At 36.4% G+C, this 27,924-nt stretch overlaps 1 protein-coding gene across 2 annotated transcripts; it reads left to right on the forward strand.

Moving 5' to 3' along the window:
* Positions 1 to 317: 317 nt before the first annotated feature.
* LOC128858140 (serine/threonine-protein kinase SIK2) lies at positions 318 to 27,924 on the forward strand. 2 transcript variants are annotated; one of them, XM_054094146.1, is made up of 15 exons: positions 318 to 423; positions 4,009 to 4,166; positions 6,674 to 6,939; positions 7,087 to 7,203; positions 8,682 to 8,745; positions 14,418 to 14,533; positions 14,612 to 14,782; positions 14,838 to 14,961; positions 15,023 to 15,939; positions 17,795 to 18,025; positions 20,545 to 20,675; positions 20,915 to 21,027; positions 23,228 to 23,597; positions 23,666 to 24,641; positions 27,736 to 27,924. In XM_054094146.1, exons 2-15 carry the CDS (start codon positions 4,049 to 4,051, stop codon positions 27,826 to 27,828), a joined length of 3,807 nt encoding a protein of 1,268 aa, XP_053950121.1. In that variant the 5' UTR covers positions 318 to 423; positions 4,009 to 4,048; the 3' UTR covers positions 27,829 to 27,924. The 2 variants fall into 2 exon arrangements, with proteins under 2 accessions (XP_053950121.1, XP_053950122.1); XM_054094147.1 differs by having other exon boundaries at positions 23,666 to 24,645; positions 27,736 to 27,893.

Here is a 27,924-nt window from a genome sequence, read left to right on the forward strand (position 1 = left end):
CATAATTAAAAAAACCCTCCCTTATCGAACAGCAAAACTTATTGAACAACTTATTGTAGTATAAATATATTTTCTAAAGTATACGTGTTTTTGAAATAACGATAAAAATTATAATATTAAATTGCATATTGTTCTTACTTCCGGCTCAGTGCCTTTTACTGTTATACCAGATATAATTTCCAATAACGTTTTTTGTTAAGTGTGAAATACTGATATACACTTTGCGCATGGCAAAAGTGAAAAACTTTTCTTAAATGCAAAAAAAAAAGTTTTCTCATTTAAACCTGTCAAATGCTTAGTTCTTTCAATACATAAGCATTACCAGCTATCGTTTTCGCTTTTCATAAAGTTTCATAAAGAATTTTTATGTAAAAATTATACTATTGTAAAATATACATAATATGCGACAATAATTGTAAGAAGGTACGTAAGTTAACCGTGAATAAAAAAGAGCTAAGTACCATTTATATGACTTTGTTCGATGCAAATCACATTTTCGGAAGCTTGGGTTAATATCGGAAGTGTTAGGTTATCAGTGAATGAATGGTTTTTACAAAAATTTGGGTATTTACATGTAAATATTATGCTGAAAACTCAATGCAATAACAGCCTAACAAATTTTTCAATATTACTTCAGTTTTCACAACAAAAAAAAAATGTGCAAAATGTGCATAAATCAGAAAACTAAGATTAAAAAATACTGCATAAATCCTGGTGCATTATTCTTATTTGCTTAGCCAACAAAATATTGCATTAAACTTATATCTATATATATATATTTTATACTCCTACACGTATTCATCTATTGATTTTTCACACGATGATAGCATTATCAGTTTGTTCAAGTCTGCACAGCACAAGTCTGACTACTTTAATGTATGCGATATCTAGAAATTTGCATGTATGTTTATATACACGTGAAATGTAGCTGTATAAGTGGTAATATATGGAGGTATATGATACTAATATATTTTTAACTTCCGTAGCCTTGTCGAAAAGACAATTTGAACATGTGACCAAAAAATTCAGAAACGTTTAAAAAATGTCAGAACTTAAAAATGTTGAATGCTAGTTTATCCACTCATAATTGTTTAAAAAATATTAAATATACATATGTAGTTTATGCATTTATACATGTACATATGTACATATATGCTGAACGAAATGTACATAAAAACCCACACCCTTCTACTCCAATAACGCTAACTGCACTGTTTGTTTTGGGTTTGTGGAAAGTTATATTTACCAGCAATATTTCGTTGGTGTGACACAGGCTAAGTTAGATTGATCCGGTTCCTATTCCACACTCACAGTGAGGCCACAATGGACTAGTGGTACCACTTAAATATTGTACTAAAAGTATAAAATAATGTTCTTGCTGTACTATTTCTTTAATTTTCTTTAAAGTTAAACTACTGAGGCTTATTTAGAGCCGTTGCCGAATGGATTTGTGCGTGGTTATCATCTGATAAGGCATGAGCCATGAAGCACAAAATTATAGAAATGTTTTTTTCTAATAGTGGTCGTCTCTTGTATTACTGCCATGAAAAAACTCATAACAAAGGATATTCCGTTCGGAGGCATAAAACTGTGAATGCCTTAATTTGTGGAGCAACATCAAAACGCAAACCACAAATTAGAGAAGTTTATTTAACCGTCGAGTTTTAGACAAAGCGGCATTGTGGTAGAGAGAAGTTTCGGGATAATGAAAATTTCCTAGGAGTAAAAATTCCCTTTTCGAGTAAATTTTTTTTTTATATTATAATAACCACTGAACTTAATAACTAAACTGATGGAAAGAAGGGGTGTTGGTGGAGTGACCTTTTCATAGAATTTCACTTAAATTTGCTTCAATAACTTACAATTGGAATTCGTGATGCAGCTGCCATAAGCCCTTCCAAGGAAAGACGATTCAATCCAGTACTTACAAGAGGATAGTGGTTTGAAATTATGAAGATAAGAGCATCTTGCTGGTTCATTCGTGACATAGTTTCTAGCGATGTCCCTATGATCTGGAATCCTCTTTCTAGTAGCACATAACGAAGCTAGCTCGTTCAGAGCCTTTACACATTCGATGGCGTCTTTCGCAGAATTATTATAATGGTTTGCACAGCATTGGTTTGAGCTAAAGATCAGCCCTGGTTTAAAAGAAATTGCCAGATATATTCATATTCAAAATAAACTATAAATTCAATATTGAAAATAAACTATAATATCAATATTTTTTCAATAGTGACGACATTTGAGGTCTTGTTACTGCTCATTTCTAAATTAACAGTTAAGCCCATTAGTGTATGAACATGGTTTTCGTAAATTATACTCCAACAACACATCTATTTATGCTATAAATACCCAGAAAAATCGTGAGCTAAACAGAAAGAACACTACATACTAAGAGGAGTATCGCTGAACTAACTGTATCAAACAGCGTTCATAGAAGTCACCTTGCCTCTGCGTCCAAAAATCGCATAAATGATGTTGGAAACTAAGCAGCTTTCCCTACTCTTTTTTGGATTTCACTGCAGAGATCCTAACACTTCCCCCACTAAATGATGTACCAATTTCAACCAAAAATAACCCGATGTTTCTACGACCTATGACACATGCTGAAAAAGGTGAAAGGCAGATGGCTTAGTCTAACCAATGCCAAAGTCGCCAGGATCATGAGTAAACGCGCATATGATAACAGGTATACTAAATCGGTTATATCGATAAAGAAGGAACTGTAGAACTTTAGTTGGTGTATTAACAGGGCATTGCCTAGTTGCATGCTTATAAGCTAAATCAACTCTTAACGATGCTTGCAGGAAATGTAATGAGCCGGGTACAAGAGAAATCCTGGAGCATCTAATTTGCTACTGACCGGCTCTCTCGAAAACTAAACTATAATATGTCACCTGGGTGCTCTCAGTTTTGAAAGACTAGAATGTATGCCTCAATTGGTGCTTGAGCGACTTCTAAAATTCGCGAACAGTACCCGCATTTGGAGTGATGCTTATTTTCGCTAAAATAGGACTCTGATCTGGTATCGCTATGCGCTATCTTTGCGTGGCTTCGACCGGTCAGTATAACTTAACCTCCTTCTCTTTGCATTATAACCTCCATCATGAAGGGATGGCGAATTAGGCAGCGTCAATTTACCATTTTTTCGCCAAGAACTATAAAGAACGCAGTGAGATGTGCACGCTGACGGTTAAGGGATAGTTTTTTCCAAACAATTTTTGTTAGGATATTACCGTTTGATTCATTCGAATAACCAAAGGTGGTACCATATTTTTATTTCACACATGCGTGGCTGAAGTACCGTTAATTTCTTTACTTGCTACTGCTGCGAAAACTTCTGAATTAAGTAAAAGTATCTTTAGGAGTAAAGAAGACAAATGAGCAGTTACCTACCCATAACCTTGGAAATTTAAAATTTTCCTTGAAATTTCATAAAATTTCTACAGTATTTTGTTATAACAAATATTAAGAAGATCTACATTTTAACTTATAAATTCTCAGAAAGGCTTGTGAAAAATGTAAAATTTTTTGCCAAAGGCTTGGAAATGTGCTACTGTACTATAAAGCAATTAAAATATATATATTTTATACCCTTTATTGGATGTTTGGTCGGGCTCCTACTCCGATTTGTGGTGTGTGTCTTGATGTTGTTCCACAAATGGAGCGACTTCCAATTTTAAGTCACCTCCGCACGTCAAATGAGGAGCTTTTTCAAGCCAGAAAGGTTTGCCATTGCCTGCCGAGGGACGACCGCTATTAGAAAAAAATTTTCTATGTATTATTTGGTGTTTAATGCCCGGAGGTTTGAAACCGGGCCCTTCTGAATGGTAGTCACACCCCAACCAATTCGGCTACGGCGATCGTCTTCAATTAAAATAAGGTACTACTATATCTACTATACAGGCGAAGAGATCTTTCGAATACCACCTAAAAGGTCTTTAAAATATAGATATTATTTACATTTGCAAATCTAACTTAATTTTAATTTTAATTTTTAAATTACAGAATCATCATGTTTAAGCTCTTGCAGCTAAACTGAAGGATCATGAGTAACAATGAACGCAAGGAACCAACAAGTGAACTATCAGCTCCTTTGGAAGCACCGAAAGCGAGTAATATAAAACAAACTAAGGAGGCTGAAAATGGCACAGACAACCAATATGGTAAGAAATTTGTTTGTTCTATCATATTTATATAGGCTCCGACACTTGAAGTGTAACCAATTAAAAAGGTCATAAATTTAGTTGGGAAAATTACTCTTATTCAATTCAAAGTAAAAAATCTGTGAAAATAATACAGAATTAAGAATCAATTTACTTTTGTTCGATATGACCACCTTTTGCCTTGACTATGGCGTCGAGACGGTCCAGAAACGAATCGCATGCTGCCCGAATGTGACTTGCAGGTATTTTGGCCCACTCGTGGACGTTAAGAAGTTCGGTACGTTGTTTTTGAGCCATTTTTGGTTCACTCGAGCTTTGTGTCAAGTCCTGTTGAAACGTCCATGGTCTGCCACCGAAATGCTTGTCATTTACCTTGACGCCAGGCTCGATGAAAACGGTTGGAGAGCGCCCATCTGAGGTTACAGCGGTCCAAACCATTATTGTGACGAGTGTTGCCTCCTGGTGGCCAATCGATGACTCAAATTCTCGTATGAACGGTCGGTCAAATAAACCATATCGTTTTGGGAGTTTACAAATTACTAAATTTGAAAAATTTTTCTCGTCAGAAAACACAATGTTCGGAAATTTACCGGTTTCGGTCAAGCGAGCCAACTCCTTCGCTCTCTCAAGTCTGACTTGTTGCTGCTTTGGTGTGAGATCACACCGCCTTTTGGATTTTGTAAGGCCTGACTTTGAGATCATTTTTCAGTATGCGGCGGATTCTACGGTCAAATATTTTCAGTTCTTTCGTCATTTGAAACTGGAAACTGTTCCCGTAAAAGATCAATGATTTCGTTGCTTGTGTGGCATGTGGCGCCAATTCCGCACCATACCATCCAATTCCGGCCACAAAAAATCGTTAATCATCTCTCGATAGCGCAATCTATTCACCAATAGCACCTGTTATTGGACAACCCTTTAGTACAGCTGTGCAAGAGGACGTGGGAAGGACTTCCAATCGAGGTTTCAGTCAGGGTAGCGAGTCACCCTGAGCGACTCAAGTGACATCTTTATTCTGATGCTAGAAAAGTTTGTGCGAGCCACAGAACTTAATCGCTCTGGCAAAATTTATTATAAGAGGATAGTAGCGTATGCCCATGTTATTAACATCATCGGCCCTTACAACCGCGCTGTTAGTCCTATTTTAAGCTGGCTAAACAAGCCAAGCGAATGAGTCTGGTGGTGAACAAGGATAGACGAAGTACCTGCTGTAATCAAATAAACAGTGGCGCACTCGCGTTTCGGCAGCCACTTTACTGTAGACGGTTATACTTTTGATGTACGGAGGTCCGGCACTTGAATTGTTACCAATTTCAGACCGCTCGTGCAGCTGATGTACGTAGCTGTCCGTTAGTTGGCTAAATGATAGTCCAGAGTGTTATTTATAAGCGCGCGGAAGCATTTTGCCGAGAGTAAACGCGAAAAATGAAAATCAGTAACGGATTTCAAACGTAATAGTGTGATTGCATTATATTTGGCTGGAAAATCACAACCAGCGATTTTTCGTGCACTCGAGCACCTTAAAGTAAATAAAGTTTTTGTTAACGCACCATTACTCGTTACAATGATACTGGTAGCATCGCTAAACTTCATGGAGGTGGTCATCAAAAGACTGCAACGTCACGTGAAATGGTTCAAAAAGTGAAGAAGCGACTTGAGCGAAATCCCCCACGAAAGGGAAATCAAATGACGAAAAAACTGAAAATATCTGACCGTAGCATCCGCCGCATACTGAAAAAAGGTTTCAAAGTCAAGCCTTACAAGATCCAAAAGGCAGCAGCAACAAGTCAGACGGTTCAGGGCGAAGGAGTTGCTTCGCTTGGCCGAAAGATAATGTAACCGCGCATGGGCGCTCTCCAATCTTTTTCATCGAGTCGGGCGTTAAGGTAAAGGTAAAGTATTCTGGAGGGTGCTTTGAAGCCGTGGGCAGACAAACATTTCGTTGGCAGACCATGGACGATTTAACATGGACATCTCACAAAGCTCGAGTGAACCAAAAATGGCTAAAAAATAACATTCCGAACTTTATAACCTGCACACAATGGCTTTCGAATTCATCAGATGCGCATCGGATGGATTATTCTCTTTGGGTTAGTTTGGAGAGCAAAGCCCGAACTACAAGATTCACCAGTCTCGAGGCGTTGAAAAAAACTATTGTCCGCGAGTGGGCCAAAATACTTCCAAGTCACATTCGGACTAGGCTAGGCAAAAGGTGGTAATACGAGTATTGAACAAAAGTAAATAGATTCTTAATCTTGCATTATTTTCACACATTTTTTACTTTCAGTTGAATAAAAGTAATTTTCCAAACTAAATTTATGGCCTTTTTAATTGATTACACTTCGAGTGCCGTCAGGGCACTTACTTCAAAGCAATATCTGTTAAAAGCAAACAAGTTTTTTGTCAAAAGTATACATTTACTTACTGTAATTAAATCGAACTGGCCGATGAATCATATTTTACGGAGGGAGTATTTTGCTTAGCAATAATATTTCTTTCTATTTTAGAGAAAGGGATTTCTCGAGAAGTGCCGGCAAAAACAGCCCCCTCGAATCCGAATTCGTTTGAAAGCACAAGTACGGTACAGACGAAGACAATTTCTGTGCACGAGGATGTTGCTTCAGATGCAGTGACTTTGAATGCGTTGTCTTCGAAAGGCGTACTAAAACCAAAGGAACCAATAAGAGTTGGTTTCTATGATATCGAGAGAACGATTGGCAAAGGAAATTTTGCAGTGGTCAAACTTGCACGGCATCGAATAACTAAAAATGAGGTAAAGCGTAACCAAATTGTTGGTTTACTTGGTTGAATTGTTCGTTAATGTGGAAATTATACTGAATGTTTAACAAATATATAAACGCTCATAACTTTAAAAAAATGATTACCTACCTCTTTTGTAATAACATTCAATATTAATTAGGTCGCTATAAAAATAATCGACAAGAGTCAGTTGGATTCCATAAACTTGCAAAAGGTGTACCGAGAAGTTGAAATAATGAAACGTTTGAATCATCCACACATCATTAAACTTTATCAGGTAATCTTAAAATAAAATTATTATCAACAATAATCTGAAATGTAATAGGTATAAAGATATTAACTCATAATAGAATACGGGTTCCTATGTAGAACATTTTTAAAAATACATACACGGGTATTTTAATGAAACCATCGGTAACCATTTCTATGCGTCGAAAAAGTAGATCCTTCACTATTACTTTGTTCTGTTCAAGGTAATCGGAGAATAGAGGCGGATATATTCGGGCAGAATCTGTAATTCACTTCCGAGTGATTTTCACTGAAATTTTCTGACAATTCAATTGAAATTCATTCGGAAGTGATTTATAGAATCTGTCAGATTGCTTTCGAAGTAATAGCAGTAGCTTCTATTAGTTTATGATGCCAATGGTTTGTTCTCTGTTGCCTGTGAGTAAAAACAGGTGGCGCAAAACTAACCAAATTAACTTTGGTTTTGAATACCTTTTTTAATAAATAAAAAAAAAGAATGATTTTTAGTGATGGAAATCTTTATTTTGAACTTTACGCGCTCCATTGCTTGTCCATTGCTATTTTTCATGATGAATATGATTGACGTTCGATACTATTTGTAACAATTACAAATCTTCCGATGGGGTGATTAATTTTGTGCCATCCTGTATATGTGGTTTAAAAACGGTTGTGAGGACAAAAATGATAAGCAACGCACTCAGTTGGGTATGAGCTTATATGGGAACGGCCCTAAATTCTGAATTGCAATATTCTTTTGGAAAAAATGTGAAACTAATTCTAAACAGCATAAATTCCTTTGTCATAATACCATATTCTCAAAATTATGTAAAATTACTATTCTACGCATTTAAATTCTGCCTACATATCTATTTCTTCGGACAAATGTGCAAATTTAGTAAATTCAATGCATCAAAAATGTGAAGAAATCATAAATTTCTTGAGGAACGTTTTTCAAACTCGTTGGAATTTTATAATTTTGTTAAATATTTAGTGAATAGGTTTTTTATTTTCTTAATTTGCAATAATTGCTTGAACTTGTAAGGCACAAAATTGAAAAAATTCCATGAAAATATTAATTTCTATTATATTTTCTCAAAGACTGCAAATCATAATCCAAAAAACCAAAATATCGAGGAAAACGGCTTCAAAGTTTTCCACTTACTATGCCTTCAATGCCTATTTTTCATCAATTTCATCAATTCACGATGTAGAGGATATAGAAGGTGGCACCTTCCGAAAACCGCTAATTTATTTTTGGCGTGTTTGACAATTGGGTGACTTCAGTACAGAAAGTAAGCAAACCTTTGTGTGAACATTTACGCACGTGCAGCAATCTCAGTTTATCCTTAGGGAGGGTTATGAATTTCCTGAACCTAAAAAACCGTAAAAAACAATAACCACAAATATTAAAAATTCTAATCTTATTTAAATTAATATAAGTATAAACTAACATATGTAAATATGTTTCATTTTAATAAATAAATAAATCAATGTATTTATTTCCAGGTGATGGAAACGAAAAATATGATTTATATAGTTTCGGAGTACGCCAGTCAAGGAGAAATATTTGGTAAGAAAATAAGAATAATTAGAAAAAAATGTATATTATACAAACGCTTAGAAATTTTTCATAACATTCAGAAAATAACCAAGAAATCATTTTAGCCAACAAAATTAATGGCATTTATTATAAACATTTTTGGCTAGCCCTACTGACCCTGAAGGCGATAATACGGTACCACGCCAGTCGTAGCTGGTTTATGAGCACAGGACAGTGACTTAACTCAGCTGCACCAGGAGTAGTACAAATGAGTGAAGCTATATGACCTAAGCGGCCAATTGATAGATCAGTTTCTTGCTTCCCCTACCAAAGATCCATTCAGTAAAGTGATAGTTTCAGGTAGAGATCGGCGAAAAATGTGACATGCTGTGACCAGTTTTTTTCTCGCAAGAACTAGAGCGGTTTTCAGGGAAAATCACGCAAAGAGACAAATTGTTTAAATCGAGTTTGTACATTTTTATTATTTACTGCAACGGTTTTGAAGACATGAACACATTTTGTGGTACTGTGAGGCGAATACTTCTGATCATGCAACTTTTGACGAAATTCAAGATAAAGGGTTTTTCAATTGGCGCGGGTCGATTTTGGCGCCCTGTGGCAGCCATTTTGGTTTGGTGACATCTGTCAAATCTTTTGTTTATTATTCAGTTGTTTATGGCAAATCATCATGGCAAGTCACACGATTGAACAGCACGTTCAAATGATAAAACTTTATTATCAAAATTAGTGTTCATTAACGCAAACGTTTTTCAATTGGCGCGGGTCGATTTTGGCGCCTTGTGGCAGCCATTTTGTTTTGGTGACATCTGTCAAATCTTTTGTTTATTATTCAGTTGTTCATGGCAAATCATCATGGCAAGTTACACGATTGAACAGCACGTTCAAATGATAAAACTTTATTATCAAAATGAGTATTCATTAACGCAAACGTTGCGCGCATTGCGCCCATTTTTCGGTAGACGTGGTGGCCCTTCCAATTTCTTATGTCCCATATTGAACCATGTGGACCTAGACGACATGTGGTTCCAGCAGGACGGCGCTACGTGCCACACAACAAACGCCACTTTATTCCATTTCAACATCTACCCGCTCTTATTGAAAAACCCTTTATAACAGATGAGTTTCTCGAACTGTCACTAGCTGTAATGTGTAAATACAGATTTCGTATTTAAAAACTATCAGAAAACAAAACTCGAAATTTTGGAAGAAAGTCATAGACATGTTACTTTTGAAAAGTTTTTAAATCCCACCTCGTTGGAATCATTTAGCATTTAGACCATATTGACATGGGGAATCAAAGGATAGCAAATAACACTAGTTTACAGTACAACCCTAGATACCCGTGTATCAAGCAGTGGGAGTAGTGCCAGTGCTCAACTGCTGAAATGTGTATTCGAACTTTTCAAGAAAAAAAAGTCTAAATAACCAAAACAAGCATTGCTCACTGGAAAAAATTCGATATACTTGATATAATATTCAATTAATGAGCATCAAACAGATGTGCGGGTACTCGTTGCTCATACGCCCGAGCTGCTCGAAAATGTGCGAACGGAATCGAGAGCTCTATTTTACAGCCAAAAATCCAAGTACCAGCCTACTCAATTCCGATTTTGTTGTTGTTGAAGCAGCATATACCATATATACCATTCCCCTTACATGCATGGGAAATGCTGCTGGAGTGACAGCCTTTGGCCGGATTTAAATAACGTAGCACAGACTGTTGTGGGAACATAAATTCCGATGCAAAATCGGTCGCTGAGTCCGAAATCCACATAATATTTTTCTATAATGTAGCGTTTGAGAGATATTGTCAAATAGTGGTTTTAGATTAAAGCAAAAAATGTAGATCTTAAGAATTTGAAGTATATGGAGAATCCGTTAACCGATTAAATTTGCTAAATGGTATTTGATTCAGGCTTCAGTTTTCATTATAATTTTTCAAAAAAAATTGTATTAAAAGAAAAATTACCATGTTTTCTAAATGTAACATATTTAAAAAAATTAAGATATACGTAAATGAAAAAAGTTTAATAGTTTTTCGCCTGAGAATAAAATTACTCATTTTTGCATTGACGATATTTAAGTAAAATTTCACAAGTGGCTAACCCTGAATCGATTTTCGTTATATCATTAGTTGGTAATAAATTTTATTTATTATATAAAACTATGTATTAACAGCATCTTTACATAAAGAATGCAGGTATCAAACTTGAATGCAGGTATCAAACTTGCAGGTATCAAACTTGAAACACGAACTAACAACATTTCATGTCGATCTTCGGGACCGATTTTATATAGAAATTTGATGGTCTAGTTCATGGGTAAAAAAATCATTAATTATTTGTAAACCAGAGTAATGGTCTGTAGTGCTTACGTTCAATATTTGCTAAAAGTATGAACTAGTATTGCTTTTAGCATTCAAGCCATACCAAACAGCGACTTTTACGTAATTTAATGGGGTCTCGGAATTTATTGGCAGCTTTTCACTTGCAATACGGCAGTTTTTTATGCCAATATTCATTAAACTAGAAACGGGCCTAATCGCTTAATGATGATTAGTCGCGAAACAACCGGTTCATCTACTTATAGTAAAATAATAAAATCCCGATTGTTACTTCTTGAACATTCCTTAAAAAATGTTTTTATTTACCATTATAAATCTGATTTGAATTAACGATATTAAGCATTTTTTTAGATACTCTGAAGGAACTACTTGCTAAAAACTGATTAACATCTATAGTTTTTGGACATTCTTGGCCCGCTCTACTATTTAATTTTGTTTGATGTTAAACTGTTAAACTATTGCTTACGTTTTTTCCCCATACAAACCTGTGGTTTCTAATATACATACACACATTTGCACATTCATGTATGTATATGTCAGAATACGCCAAAAAGTAAGCAACGCTCCCAATACTCATTGTACTGGATGAGATCGCTCTTGCGTGTATGCAGGTTCATACATGTTTTTTCGGTCTCTCTATCCAATGTTGGGGAACCGTGTTGCGCGTTGCTACTAAAATAGTCATATTTACATACATACATATGTATGTACATAATTATCTCAAAAAATATTAAGATCTTTATAATTTTTTGTGTTTCTGTCTTTACATAAAATGTGTTAGCGTATATACATATATAAATATTGTTGACGTGCACACATACATATGTACATATGTACATACTTATGTCTAATAAACACAAAATTGGAATTCAAACTTTCTTTATGAAACTTTCAGAAATACGCATTAAATTGCTTAAAAAACAGACGAAATAGACTAACTATAGGATGGTTAAATTTTAAGGGCCGATGTTGAATGTGAACTTCAATTGACCTTTTTCAATTTCAGACCAACTCAATTTGAACCATAGAAAGATACACAATCGAGCAACGCGTTAAAGTTATTCAGGCTTATTATGAAAACGGGCGTTCAAATCAAAATGCATATCGCGCACTTCATCTTCAGTGATGAGGCACATTTTCACCTCAGTGGATTCGTCAATAAGCAGAATTACCGCATTTGGGCGAATGATAATCCAAGAGTGATTGCCGAAAAACCAATGCACCCACAAAGAGTGACTGTTTGATGCGATTTATGGGTCGGCGGCATCATTGGGCCGTATTTTTTTTAAAATGAGGCCGGTCAGGCAGTTACTGTGAATAGTGTTCGCTATCGTGAGATGATAACGAACTTTTTATGCCCGAATTGGAAGATATGGATGCGGACGATATGTGGTTTCAACAGGACGGTGCCGCTTGTCACACAGCTAACGAAACAATGGCGAAAAATTTGATGCCCGAATAATCTCACGTCGCGGCGATGTCAATTGGCCGCCAAGATCATGTGATTTGACACCGTTGGACTTCTTTCTTTGAGGCTATTTGAAAGAAAAGGTGTACGTCGATAAGCCAGCAACAATTCAAGAGCTAAAGGATGAGATTATTCGGCATATAACCTCAATTATGCCTCAGCGTCAACGAAAATTTGGACCATCGGATGGAGGTGTGCCGCCGAGGCCGCAGCAGTCATTTGGCCGATATTTTTTTTTATACGTAATTGAGCTATACCAATATTATCATAATAAGGCGAAATGACAACAATTTCTTAAAAAAATTGTATTTATTCAAAATCAACACCGGCCCTTGAAACTTAACCACCCTTTATTAAATAAAAAAATTTTCTTCGATGTTTTTTAGACAAGAAGTAAATTTTTTTTTCATATGGTTTAGCTAGCGCCATTTTCAAAATTTCGAAATCTTTTTGTATCTCGAAGTTATTCATACTTTGTTGACTATGATTTTCCAAAATTTTAAAAAATGGGAGCACTACTTGCACATTGCGTACTTTTTCACGAAGTATTTTCCTCTCATATATACGAGGGGTGCATTTTATATTTCGGGATTTGGCAACCCTGGTGTTGCAATCTGGCAACTGACAGCTATATCGCAAAGTTTGACATTTTTTGGCTTTTGCGTACTCAGAACGTTTTGAAATACCAGCGCTATTTGTGTTGTTTACAGTAACTTAAAAGATTCATCTCGGTCCAAAAATGGAATTAAATCGTGAACATTTTCGTGCGATTATTTTTTACAACTTTCGACGTGGATTAACTCAGCAACATTGCATGGATGAACTTAATTCATTTTTTGGCGATGAAGCTCCATCAAGGACCAGTGTTTATCGATGGTATGGTGAATTCAATCGTCGTAGTTCACTCGAAGGCGAATTTCGTGAAGGTCGTCGAAAATCAGTTGTTGTTCCGAAAACCATTGATGCTGTGCGCGAACTGATATTGGAAGATCGTCATGTGACCTATCGTGAGATTGAGACACTCTTAGGCATTAGTGGGACCAGCATACATTCAATATTGCATAAACATTTGACTGTCAAAAAAATTTGTTCGCGTTGGATCCCACACAATTTGTCAATCGCTCAAAAAAAGGCTCGTGTCGATTGGTCGAAGGAAATGCTCAAAAAATACGATCGCGGGGCTTCGAAACACGTCTATGACATCGTGACAGGTGATGAATCATGGATTTACGCGTATGAGCCCGAAAGTAAACAGCAGTCGACTGTATGGGTGTTTCAAGATGAGCCAAATCCAACAAAAGTTGCTCGCGCACGAAGCACTTCCGAGCAAATGGCCGCCGAGCACGTCGCAACCGCACCACTAGAACAACGCAGAACAGTAAATTCTGAGTGGTACAAACCATTTGTTTGCCAGTTGTCTTCCAAGAAATTAGGAAAACCAATCGCCAAAGACGGATCACTCTTCACCAGGACAATGCGAGCTCTCACACATCGGCTCAAACAACTGCATTTTTGAGCACCCAAAACATCATCCGCCGTATAGTCCTGACTTAGCACCGCATGACTTCTTTTTATTCCCGTACCTCGACACCTGAAGAAGCGGGTGCGGCATTCAGAATGCATGTTTTGCAGGTACCTCATTCAGAGTGGCAAAAGTGCTTCGACAATTGGTTCAAACGCATGCAAAAGTGTATAGATCTTCATGGAGAATATTGTGAAAAAACAATAAAGTGATTTTCGATGATTAAAACTTGTTTTTGTTCTCTAATTCCGACACATAAAAGGCACCCCTCGTATTTACACATTTCTTTCTACTTATTCCTATGGATTATCTCTTATTAAACGATTTAAAAAAATTGCCATCCTTAGATTACATAGCAAAATTTGGAAGAATGTCAGAAAATTCTGCAAGATCTAAGTTTTGGCAGATTTTATCGGCGGTCGAATATTGCCACAAGAAAAATATTGTACATAGAGATTTAAAGGTAATGTTTGACTAAAAATATTTACACACTTAAACGGAAATTAATCAGCTGAATAACATTTCAAAAAATTTCGTTTAGGCTGAAAACCTTCTACTTGATATTAATATGAACATAAAAATAGCGGATTTCGGGTTTTCTAACCACTTTAAAATTGGTGAATTGCTAGCAACATGGTGTGGTTCACCTCCATACGCAGCTCCTGAAGTATTTGAAGGAAAGCAATATACGGGACCAGAAATCGATATATGGGTAGATAATAATTATGTTTAGCTCTAATACGCACATCTATAAATTATTTCTTCAGTCACTTGGTGTGGTTCTTTATGTACTTGTTTGTGGAGCGTTGCCGTTCGATGGGTCTACTTTACAAAGCCTAAGAGATCGAGTACTTTCAGGACGATTTAGAATTCCGTTTTTCATGTCATCAGGTAGAAACACCACTTACTAATTCCATTTGAAAACATTTCTAAAATATGCTAAATATTTCAGAGTGTGAACATTTGATTCGGAGAATGCTTGTTTTGGATCCATCGCGACGATACACAATCGAACAAATTAAAACTCATCGTTGGGTTTGTGGAGAAGCTCGTGACACTGGTGGCATGATCCAATGCAACGTGAATATGGATGGCACTTCAAGTATAGAACCAAATGAAGACATACTAAGGATCATGTCTGAATTTGCTGGCATTCCACCAGAAAAGACTAAAACAAGTTTGAAAAAGAATAGCTACGATCATGTTGCAGCGATATATTTACTACTTCAAGATCGAGTAAACAGCAAGAAAAACCTTCAAGAATACTCAAAACGCTTAACAGATAATACACTGCCAAGGGTTACATCAATGAATCCCGTGGGGTATCATGGATCTTCAAAGTTACTACATAAAACCAGACCTTCGATAGACAAACAACGAGTTAAGCAAACTTATACTACACAAAAGGAAAAGACAATATCACCACTGCCAAGTGTAGATGAGGTTAAGTTTGGTAGTTTCCCAACAAAGTTTTCTCAAAAAATCTCAACCGATTGTGATAATCCGCAAGTCCATGAACATAGTAAGAATTTTAGTTCAACGACACTTAGAAGTTATGATCATAAAGAAGCGCAAATAAGTCAAGCATCAACAAAAGGACGACCGGTGCCCCTTAAGATGACTCGGTTAAGCAGACACAATATTAGTTCAAGTCAGCATCCGATACCATCATCATATAGCACAGACAATAAATTACATACAGTTAATGAAAAGTGCCGCCAGGAGAGTGTACCCTCAGTCGAATATTCAAATGGCCCATTAGCTGTGCCAAGTGTCATTAGCGAGAGTCCATCTCATTCACTTCATCAAAATCTCAGAGAGTGCATTATTAAACAAAGTACGGAAGATTGCCGCCTGCTTTTACAACAAGTAATATTCTTAACTTCTTAAACACTAATTTTTACAATACATTAGGGGTATTCGTTTAAAGGTTTAAGTGCCTGTAAACAGCAAGCGTAAGTTTACGGATGTTACCTTGCCAATTATAAATCGCTAGTGTCTTAGAGCTGATAAATATTGCGTACACAGCAAATCGCAGGAGCGTTTATATAATAGCGCGTTTAGACGAATACCCTTATTATAAAACAATACCTTATACAAGATGTAGTAAAAAAATAATCAAAGGCAGGTCATATTTCTAGGTTATGCTGGTGAGTCCTCAGTTCTAACGAAACTTCTCAGTTAAAATAGGTTTTAATTTCGAGTTTTGAGGTATTTTTAGTAAATTCTGGGGGAGACTAGCTCGGCTGAAGATCCGAGAAAAAATAACACACAATTGAAAATTAATTGAAAAATTGAAATTTGAGTTTTCAAAGAACTACACTAATCTTTTGGCCCATGCATCAACTTTCAATTGTTTCTGTTCGTAAGCTCTTCTGTGGCGTAGCATATTTTTTGCCCTTACTATATCTTACACATACATATGTATGTATTTGTTATGTTGATTTCACACATCTACAGTTAGTGTGACTAAAAATGGTGCAACCATATTTTTTGCAATTTTTCCATAGTTTGCTTTTTTTATGTCATTTTTTTGGAAATGTAGATCATCTTCTAACAACAACAGTTAACTCAAACAAAAACAGCAACTTAAAAATATCGATATTTTACCAAAATTTTAAAATTTTTCAATACACTTTTTATAGGCAGTTTTGTAATCCATTCAAGATTAGTATAATTTGGTGCAAGCTTGAAGTGGCTGCTACGAAATGTTGGAAGTTATACGGTTTTTTGCTGAGACTGCTCCATATGGCGCATTAATGTAAAGTTGTGAAGTTTTTTATACAGAGGATAGGCCAAAGGTAATATCTTTCACCAGGTTTATCAGAGTGGGAGTAATTTAACCCTGATGAACCCTGCCCTGAGCAGACAGCAATTAGTAAATAGTTAGTACTGCATTAAGAAATATCTAAAGGTCTTTGAGAAAAATTCAATGCAAAGAATATCTGTTCAGTGTTTGCGAATACTCTTGGAGGTTTTCGCCACAGCCGTGATACCTAATTTGCATGAAAGGCTCAGCCATCTTATTATACTCGTACACGCACATGGTGCAGAGCGACAGGGAAAACCACGGAACGGGAAATTGATCGAATTAATTCCAACTAATTCTACTTCTCCATTCAAACTCATTCAAAAAAGTTAAACCCGCTGACAATAGACACCATTGGCAAAAATTATGGCACACAACTTTATGACATTACTTTTGTTCCACCCTGCATATGGCGAAATTTCGCGAGACTATCACTAAAAATCTTATAACTTTTAAATTGTTAATAGTGGGCACTTCAAAACTTTTCGATAGTTTTTAATGACTTCGTTGCTTATTGTAAAAAGTCATTTCAAATAACTTTTGCAAGTTTGGTAAATTAATGAACTGCTAAAATGCGCGTTTAAACAATGCACCAGTACACCAAAATTCTGTCATATTATTCCGTACCAAAATCACGGATATTGAAGTGAAAAAATGAACGTAACTTTAAAGTGTCGTAATTGCAGATAAGATGTGGGAAAGAACTACGACGGGAATGTCAAAATAGAGAAGCCTTTTAAGCCTGAAAAGTAGTCAAGTGATTCTTTGGCGGATCATATTGTTAGATCTGAGGATAGACTAGTCGAACTAAGGGACGGCCGTTTTTCAGTCTTTAACTCTAGTAGATATAAGTCTAACTTACATAGATACTAATTCACTATAATTAAATTGGTAAAATTGTTTAATTTTTTACAGGCCACTGCCATTTCAGAATCTAAGACGTACGCGAATAGTGAAACCGAAATTGAAGCAGAACTTCAAAGCGAATTAAAAAACGGTCCATCAGGTGCTAAGAAAATTTCAAGCTCAACTAGTTTCGATTCATCATCTAATGGACAAAAAGCTAAAGCAAATTTTCATTTCAAAATGTCGGCGGAAGCAGCGAAACTTTTCCAAACATTGCAAGAAAGTCCCCTTCCCATCGAGGTATGATACTATAAGAAAATTTGCTATTATCTTATTGGTTTTATATTGGAAGCAAAAGCTAAAGTAACCTTTGTTTGCATATTAATGTCAAAGGGAAACGTCTAATAGAGGCGTGATCGCCAAAATTTGTTTTCCTCTGAGTTTTTGCTTAACTATTGCCAACAATTTTTTCAATAGGGTTGATATCAGGCGACTGGGAAAGCCAATCCAACATCGCAATATCATTTTGCTGTTTCCACTCCTCATAAAGAAATTCTTGCCGTTCGGAGTTTTTCCAAATATGTGCTGACATCAGCTGACGGTAATAATGGATTTTAATAAATTTTATTCTTCAATACTGCTTTCAAATTGGGGGTAAACACAAATAAACGGCCAAATTCTTTTCGGAGAAGCAGCTCCAAACATGAACCTTACCTGGATGCATTACAGTGCGTTGAAGTTGGTGATTATCAGCAGTACACCAGGATCGATGTATGCAACTATTCGCAAAAATGGAAGAATCATCCGTGAATATTACTTTTGCCCAATTCGTTTCTGAATTTACCTTAGCTCATGCAAGTCTTTTTCCAATGCATGATAATGAGAGCACCGAATTTTTTCAATGTGCTCCGGAATTTGAGATCTGTCCTTGAATCGTATATTTAAATATATTAACACCACTCGTCGGTTGCCTTTGTCATAAACAAATCAATGATCTTCTGATCTTGCTTTGAAGAGGTAGATTTTCTTTTGGCCGTGTCCGGGGAAGTCGTCAGCGTTTTTAACTTCGGCATGTATACCGTTACACACATTTATTTATGAACGTCTTGAATTTTAAATATTTTTCTGCAGATGTATGTGCTATTTTTGGGACTTTAGGGGGTGTACGAGTATATGGAACACTGCTTCAAATCGTTTTTCATAGCCGGAACTCAATTTGTAAAAACGAGTGTGGCCGAAAACAATTTTGCCCTGCTACTGCTCGGTACTAATCTTTAAAATCACGAACAAATGTAGGTAAGCAGGGCTTGTAATATTTAGCCCCTCTTAGGCACAACAACTGCCATTGCGGTGAAAATTGGATAACAAAACCTATCACTGCCGAGATGGGTCTACTACTGACCTAACTCAGCTTTTTTGAATGGTACGCTTTATATTTCAAGTATAAGGTCAAGGCGGCTGCCGTAGACGAATGGTTTGGTGCGTGACTGTAGTGCCTGGGCTCGAATCTCCGAGCATGAAACCCCAAATGATATGAAAAGCTTTTTCAAATAGCGCACACCTTCGAGTGTATTTCTGCCATGAAAAAGCTCCTCATAAAACAATTAATCTGCCTTTCGGAAGCGGCATAAAACTTTAAGTCTCTCCATTTGTAAAAAAGCATCAAGACACCTGCCACAAATAGGAGGACGTTCTCGGCCAAACAGCCAATAAAAGGTTTATGAGTCAATTACATAATACTTACAGGGACTGACACTCGAAGTGTAACTAATTAGAAGGCCATAAATTTAGTTTGGAAAATTACTTTTGTTTTATTCAAAGTAAAAAAATGTGTGAAAATAATTCAAAATTAAGAATCAATTTACTTTTGCTCGATACGACCACCAGAAAGATATCGCAAGCTGTCCGAATGTGTCTTGCAGGTATTTCGGGCCCACTCATGGACAATGCTTTTTTCCAGCGCCTCGAGACTGGTGAATCTTTTAGTTCGGACATTGCTTTCCAAAATGGCCCAAAGAAAATAATTCATCGGATTCGCGTCTGGTGAATTTGAGAGCCATTGTGTGGACGTTATGAAGTTCGGAATGTGGTCTTGGTTCACTCGAGCTTTGTGAGACGGTGCCGAATCCTGTTGAAACGTCCATGGTCTGCCACCAAAGTGTTTGTCTGCCCCCCACGGCTTCAAGGCAACCTCCAGAATATTTTCTCGATAATATTTCACATTTACCTTGACACTAGAGGCTCGAGTACGACGAATATCATAATTTTAATCAGAATGTAAGCAAATAAACGAAACATCAACAAAAAAAGAGCTCTTTAATATCCAAGCCACCAAGGATTGTAACGTCACAAAAGTGGCTTTTTGCGAATAAGTTCACGCGGAATTAATATAATTAATATGATTAATATAATGACAGTACCATCAAACTAAATTAATATTTTTCCGAATCGATATACTCACACCACTGCAAAAAGTTACTTTGAAATTTGGTCAAAGTAGTTTCTTTTTGCAAGATTCCTGCTCCATCTACTGCAACGCTTGCCATTAAAAATATAAGTTGGCGTAAAATTAGTCATCCAAATTCATTTTTGAATAACTTTTGTATTAAACGAAAAAATTATTTTGAATGATGCAAATCTTTATTTTGTTCTAGTTCACAAATGTGAAATATGATTAACGTACGACGCCATTTGCAAAAATTATAAATCTTCCGATAAAGTGATTAATTCTGCGCCACCTTTTATAACAGTTTATTGTATAATTATAGCCTAAGGCTTTTAGATTATACCGTCAGCACTTTATTCGTCCTCACTTACAGAAATTAGATGCTAATGAGCCCGTGTCAAGTAAATCAAACTCAGCTATAAATAGAAGTGTCTCTCCTACAAGTATGTCTACAGCTCACAACGGTTGCACCTCAAAATCATCTCAGACTGATTCCAAATGCAGGTAAGCGTATATGGTTATGCAGTAGACAGCAACATAAATGAAATAATGTACATTTGACTCATAATATATTTCACCCACACACATACCTATACATTAAAATGTGGTAGTGAGAACTTTGACCTGAAAGCATAAACCTTTAATATAATGAATACGCAATTACCAAGGCATTGAAATTATCACAACATTATAAGTCCAAAATCAATTTATTCACTGCTTTAAAAGTTGAGAATTATTTGCAGGAAATTTTGTAACGAAAAATGTGCATCCCGACTGAAGTCAACGAAAATGGCCCCACAGTGCAGCACTAGTACAGACGAGGGTTGTGAAACAGATCAAACAAATGAAATGAGAGGTATGAAACGAAATTAAAAGTAAACATACATGTATATTTTCATTTACTTATATATTTGAAGCATAGGTTATTTATTTAAGATGTACAACATGGGAAAAATTGGGTGATCTTTTAACAAAATACTTTGTCCGTCAATTGTGTTCAGTAATCATCCTCCCTGGTCGATGTCTTTGTGAATAAGCAATTGGTGTGATTCTGAAAATCATCCTGAAACTCTTACGACCTTATAATATCTCGGAAAATCACCACTTGGTATAACTTCCTTGCTCCATACTTTTTTAATACTAGAGGCGATACCAACGTTACTTCAATGGTGAGCGCTACAGACGAATGATTCGACACTTTTTGTGTGCTCGCCTGAGTGCTGAATTATTATGGAATGAATTTCTCCATTTTGGGGAAAGATGCAGAAGTAACAGTACTTGGACGGATTTAAATCTAGATATTTTCGGTAACGTAGCACCGACTATTGGGGGTCATGAAAAAATAAAATAAAACGATCAAAACAACCTGACAAAGTTATTGTTGTTGTAGCATCATAAACATTCACTATAAATTATTGGCGAATGCTGGTAGAGTGACAGTCCTTACTTACTTACTTATATGGCCTTATTAAGGATCACAACTCGTAACTGGACTAAGGTCGGACTACAACAAGTCTTGCCAGGCATATTTCCATCAGTCCTTCGTTGTTATCCTCTAGCTTGCCATCTGAACAACTTCTTTGGTGGAGCTTTTACATCCATTAGCTACGGTGGCTGATCGATGACAAGTATACCGTTTTTTTGCTTGAAATACTGTAGTCGCCTCAAATCGTTTTTCCACAATTCCAGTAGTTTCTTGCATATGCGTTCCGAAAACGCCTCAAGTCGTCCAAATCATAGTTTTGATTCATAAACGTCAAGGCGTCGCATCCAAAAGCTCTGCACAGCAAAAGCAACTCATTACAAGTGTCTCCATTTTTGCAGAACAAATTCATGATGCATCACACAGAAAATTTTGATAATATATGTATATACATTCTGTCCAAAAAAGCACCGGGAATTGTTCAATAGGACGCAGAATAATTGTTTAATCATGAAAATTTATTTTGTCGTTTTCAAAATATGCTCCACTCGAAGCAATACACATATGCCAACGATTAGTCCAGTCATCAAAGCACCTTTAAACGCGTTTGAAGAGATCTTCTTCAGCTTCTTCAGCGAATTCTCCTTAATGACCTCTATCGGAAAAAGAAAAAAGTCACAGGAGGCTAAATCCAGTGAATACGGTGTTTGTTCGATGATATTTGTTTAGTTTTTGGTCAAAAAAGGGTTCACAATATGAGCATTGTGAGACGGTGCGTTATCATGAGTTTTCTTCCCACAAATTGGACCGTTTCCTACGCACATTCTCAAACGTCGCATAAATTCCAAATAATATTCTTTATTTACCGTAGAATCATTTTGAATGAACTCCGAGTGCACAACACCATGACAATTAAAGAAAACGAGTAGCACGACTTTCACTTTTAACCGACTTTGACGTGGTTTTTTGAGTTTCAGTTCATGTGGATAGCGCCATTCAGCCGCCTGTTGACTGATTTGCATGACAAACTCATATACCCACGTTTCATAGTCTGTTATGATGTGCTGGACAAACGTTGGGTCCGAATTCACTTGCTCAAGCATGTCTTCAATCACCTTCCTCCGATGAATTGTTTGAAAGAAATTCAACTCTCTTGGATCGAGTTAAGCAGCTACACGTGTGATGGTGTAAAATGTTGCGAATTGAATCATGAGACACGCTGATGTCACGAGCTACCCCCTCAAACTTAAATGATGGTTTGTTGGTTTTCCAGCACCATTTCCTTGACTTTGTCGACGTTTTCATCCGTTGAAGACGTTGATGGGCGACCAGATCGGGGTAAATCTTCCCCGAGTTCTCGGCCCTCTACAAAAGCCTTATACCACTCGTAGACCAGTGTTTTTGACAAAGCACACTCGCCATAGGCTTTCTGAAACATTTTCAACGATTTGGCATACGAAATCTTGTTCAAAACACAAAATTTAAGACAAATTCTTTGTTCGATATTTAGACACATTTTTCGACACAATGTACGTTCATACATTAAATTCAATCTTTAATTTAAATTCGTTTTTTATGCAAAATTCTTATGTACTCTTTGAATGCGTTAATTAAATTTTACGCATCATCCTAGACTGTTCGCAATCAACCTCTGATCTAACTCAGCGAATGCAATCTTATGCCAGCAGCAGTTCATCGAGCGGAGTAATAGCAAGTTATTCGAAAAGTTTGAGTCAAAACCTGAGCCGTGGTTCATCAAACAGCAACTGTTCGGTTTTGGAAGGCATCGATTTAAACATGGCCACAAGCATCGATTTGGCAAGCAGTCTACCCTCGTGCGCCAGCAACACCACCCTGGCGACAGCGTCGGATCGTATGTCAGATCGTTCCATCTACAATAGCAATAATTCATGCTTTCATATGCCCGTTTCAAGTAATTCCTCGACGTTGTGTGCTAAGTCACCTGTGGTATGCATTGAAAAACGGTCACCGATTCATTTTAGGTATTTGAAGACTTCTTCTCGAGTTTCGACAGCACGCTTTTTTGTACTTATAAATTTCAATATTGCAGGGAAGGTCGTCGCGCCAGTGATGGTCTTGTTGCTCAAGGATTTGTTAATTCAATGACAATTTTAAATTCTGGCGTTGGTTATGGTAGCTATCGCTACGACACTCGAAAGCAGGATTGTTGGCTGGAATTGCAGCAGTTGCAAAAAGAAGTTGTGTCACTTAAGTCGAAATATCGTAGCAATAAAGTCCCTGTAGATGATGGCAACAGTTATCAATTTCAAAGTAGTCAATTTTACTCAATACCAAATAGACTGTCATTAGATTTACAACATCAATTTGTGCAAACGCCACATGCACCGAGAACTCCACATCTAGTACGTCCGAATCACAGTTTCGAAAGTGTAGATTTGCCTGGACCATTTTTAAATAATGTGCGCTTCGATGCAAGCAATCTATCGATGGCTGGCGCTGCACGGAGTGATATGACGTTATTGTGCAACATGAATCCATTGGCCATACAGCGACAGCCACTACAACAACAGTTGCTGCAGCATAGATTACTGCAACAAAAGCGGCAACTATTACAAAAGCAATACGCATTGGAGTCTCATATTTCGCGGCAGCAACAACATCTAATGCGTGAACAAGCTTACAAAGTAGGCCCTCCACAACAAGTTGTAGGCCAAGGTTTGATAGCAACCAACTTCGAGTCGGCGGAATCATGCCCACCACCTAGTAATATTTTTTTAAACGGCTTGAATGTCTTCGACCGAGGCACAGGAAAGTTGCAACAATCATCAATAATTCCACTGCCCTATGGCCCAACCATCAGTAACTACATGAAGACGTCATATATAAAACAGCAATCCCAGGACCTATCTATGGTAACAATGCCAACGAAATATATACCGCCGTTAAGTAGACACGCGTCAGAGACATGGAGCTCACTACCAACAACAGTGCATAGTAGTCAATTGAAAAAAGCAGGCAAATTAATTGAAAACGGCGGGCGTTTAGCGCCACAGTTTCATGCAAATGTAGGTAACTTTAATCATATAAAAAGCGGTGTCTCGCCAAAAAAAGGTACGGTTTTAAGGAGAATTTAAGGGGTTAAGGGTAGTTAGAGGCCCGGAAAAATGATGATTTTCAAAAATTTTTTTTTTGCTAGTCAATTGCTTTATTTTACAAAAATAAAAACATAGCATTTCGACTTGACTTTAGCAAAATAAAAAATAAAATAATAATTTTAAAAGTTATCGCTGTTTGTGTGGAACCTGTTTCTCCAGAAGTCCCTTGCGGTGATCATCACAAGTCCTTGGAGATTCATCTAAAATCAATCGGACAAGCGAAATTAGTTCTATTAAATAATAGATAATCTTGTGCCTGATCGAAGCTTTTTTTCAAAATTAACAATACGGCGGCCTCAGAAAATATTTTTTAGATTTTCCAGAAGAAACTGACAATTAATTGTTAAAACAAAATCGAAATTTTTAATAAAAATAAAATCCTTCGATCAGACACGAGTTTTTATGTTTTCCAAAAGCAGTATAGATTTTATTGATATCTATCAAGCGGTTTTTAAGTTATAGTGATCACCAGTTAGAAAAACATAATTTTGAGAAAAACGCATTTAAAGTTGTACTACTGGCTCTCGAACGCTCCGGAGCGCCCGAGCGCCATTTGTTAATTGTTGAATAACTCAAAAAGTATTTATCGGATTTTCACACAATATTTTTAAGATATTATACTTAAAGAAATTGCAAAAACAAAAAAACCAATTTTTTGAAAATTCTGACACCCCTAAGCCCTTAATAACTCAGGCAAATCTTGATCGATTTAGACTTGTTAGGTGTCATTGGAGAGATATTTGGTTTAGTTCATTTTTTGTCGGGAGTCTTAAATTTCAAATACACGTATTGAACGGTCGGGACGGAATATTCGTTGGTATTTCTTGTGTCAGGTGGATTGAAGTTTTTCGATTCACTTTTATTGCGCGCTATGTTGTACGACAAAAACGACCGTAAATATAATATTAGTTCGGAGAAAAAAAGTGCAAATGCGTAAAATTTTGCGCAAATAGTTTAAAACTGTTTAATGTGTTATTTTTAGTGTCTGAACGATGCTACGGCTACTAACATGTCGGTAAACTTCGATAACTTCTGTGATTTTATCGAAATTATCGACATTTTCTTTAAGATCAAAATGTCTGAACGGAATCGACGAAACCAAAATTGCACGTAATTAGCTATTCCTGTATCGGCACCATAAACACCATTCCCAATTTCAGCTGCCTGGCTTGCGTTTTCGCCTTCATCCAAGAAAAACTGTAAAATGTTGACTTCCATTATTAACACCCTGTAACTCCCAACTGAATGGAACAAACAAAAACAGCAAAAGAGTTGTTTCTAGTTTGAAATATCACCTTGACAACGAGCATAAACTTTAAATTGTTTGATCGATACTTTACGAGATATCGATCACTACAGGCATCTACCGAGAAAATAATGGATTTCTTTTTCCTCAAACTAAAATATACAATTTTGCGAAATCGTGAATTTTCATACAGGCTGCGACCTCGTTAATAATAGGACCTGAGCCCTTCCTCAATATGGACGCGAAGAGCAAAGGCTAGGAGGCATGAGCTGGCACGAAATTCTGCGACTAGTCCCCAGAGACTCTAGCACGCCTTCTTCTCGAATGTGACGCTATAGTGCGAAGAAGGTTGAGACATCTCGACCGGATGTAGCCTGAGGAGGGGCACATACGCTCAACCCAACCCGGCTCTACTTAGATTAATTAAGGGAACTGGGTTTGGATGAGTTACTGTAATGAGTAGGCAAAATTTAACAAAGTTTTAGTAAATTGTAGATTTTCTACTAAACACTTGCCAATTTGCGCGATATCAAAACTGTCAAAACAAAACGCTGCTACTATATAAAATAAACTCGAAATTGAAAGACCGAGTATTCAAAATACTCGAATAAATCAGAGCTGAAGGACGCTTTTTTATAAGCTTTTTATATTTTTATGATGGCCATTTAAGGATATCACATCAATAAATCAAGATTGGTTAAAAAGAGGCAAATTATTAAAAATAAATTAGCATCGATTGTAAAGGGTGATCAATTAAGAGGCATCGAATTTGAAATTGAAATAAAACAACGAAAATTATAATTTAATGGTAATTTCTTTTTGTGTAGAACCATTCATGACATTTTCCTTTAAGTTAATCCCTTTTCAAATGTTGGCTGTAACTGCGCCGTAATTCGGCTTTCCGTAAACACCAATTTTGAATGACTCGCTGATATCTCATGAATAACTTTAGTGATGTCGGCTTCCAATACCTCAATCGAAGTGGACTTCAATTACCAGCATGAAAAAGTCGTTTATCATGGCGCGATAGCATTTGCCATTCACGGTTACATTAGCGCCAGCCTCATCTTTGAAAAAATATGGGCCACCGATTCGTCCAGCCCAAAGGCCGCACGTTGTTTTCAGTGGATGTTATGACGGTTCTTGAATGGTTTGTTCTATGTATTTAGTTTGACAGTAGTCACACAAGATCTGTCAGAAAAACCTTATTGGAGAAAGTACCTCCAATCTGATATCCCGTTATATCGTTCAGTTGCTAAAATAGTGCCATAAATCAAACTCTTTTTTAATAGTTATGCAAAAATAACTATCACTTCTTTTTTTATGACGCGTAGAAATATTATTGACAGTATCTCAGTAGATGAAAATATGTTCTTACTTTTACTTAAGAAGCCATAGTAAATTAAAAACTTTGAAGCCGCTTTCCTCGAATATTTAAAATTTTTAGTTCCGACGTTCTTCCAGTAAGCGAGCGTTATGTATGGAGCAATATTGAATTTATTTTTCTAAATGAAAGCCTTAACTTTATTATATAATAGATTTTATTTCTCTAATTAAAATTATATAAAAAATACAATTCGGCTCGATGTCTATATGTACAAGGATATTGTATAACGGAATCTTAAAATTACTTTCCGAGAAATATTTTTGTTCTATTAATATTTATTATTCGCTTGGGAAAACGGTACCATTTTTTCATATGTAGGCTGAGACACCTTAATATGTGAGCATTAAAATTTTAAATACTTTTTCTTTCAGACAAACGTTTACACATCGAACTGGCAAACCGTCATAAGGCCACTTAGTGAAAGCCCTATTCTTGAATTAGCCGAACATTTGGAGTCTGTATAATCATTGCATAATTAAACAATTTACATAGTTAATTCGTATCGAAAACAAGAACAATAAAATAATATCAATTACTTAATTGCATTTACACTTTAATAG

The sequence above is a fragment of the Anastrepha ludens genome, chromosome 3, assembly GCF_028408465.1.
Source record: "Anastrepha ludens isolate Willacy chromosome 3, idAnaLude1.1, whole genome shotgun sequence".
Taxonomy (NCBI): domain Eukaryota; kingdom Metazoa; phylum Arthropoda; class Insecta; order Diptera; family Tephritidae; genus Anastrepha; species Anastrepha ludens.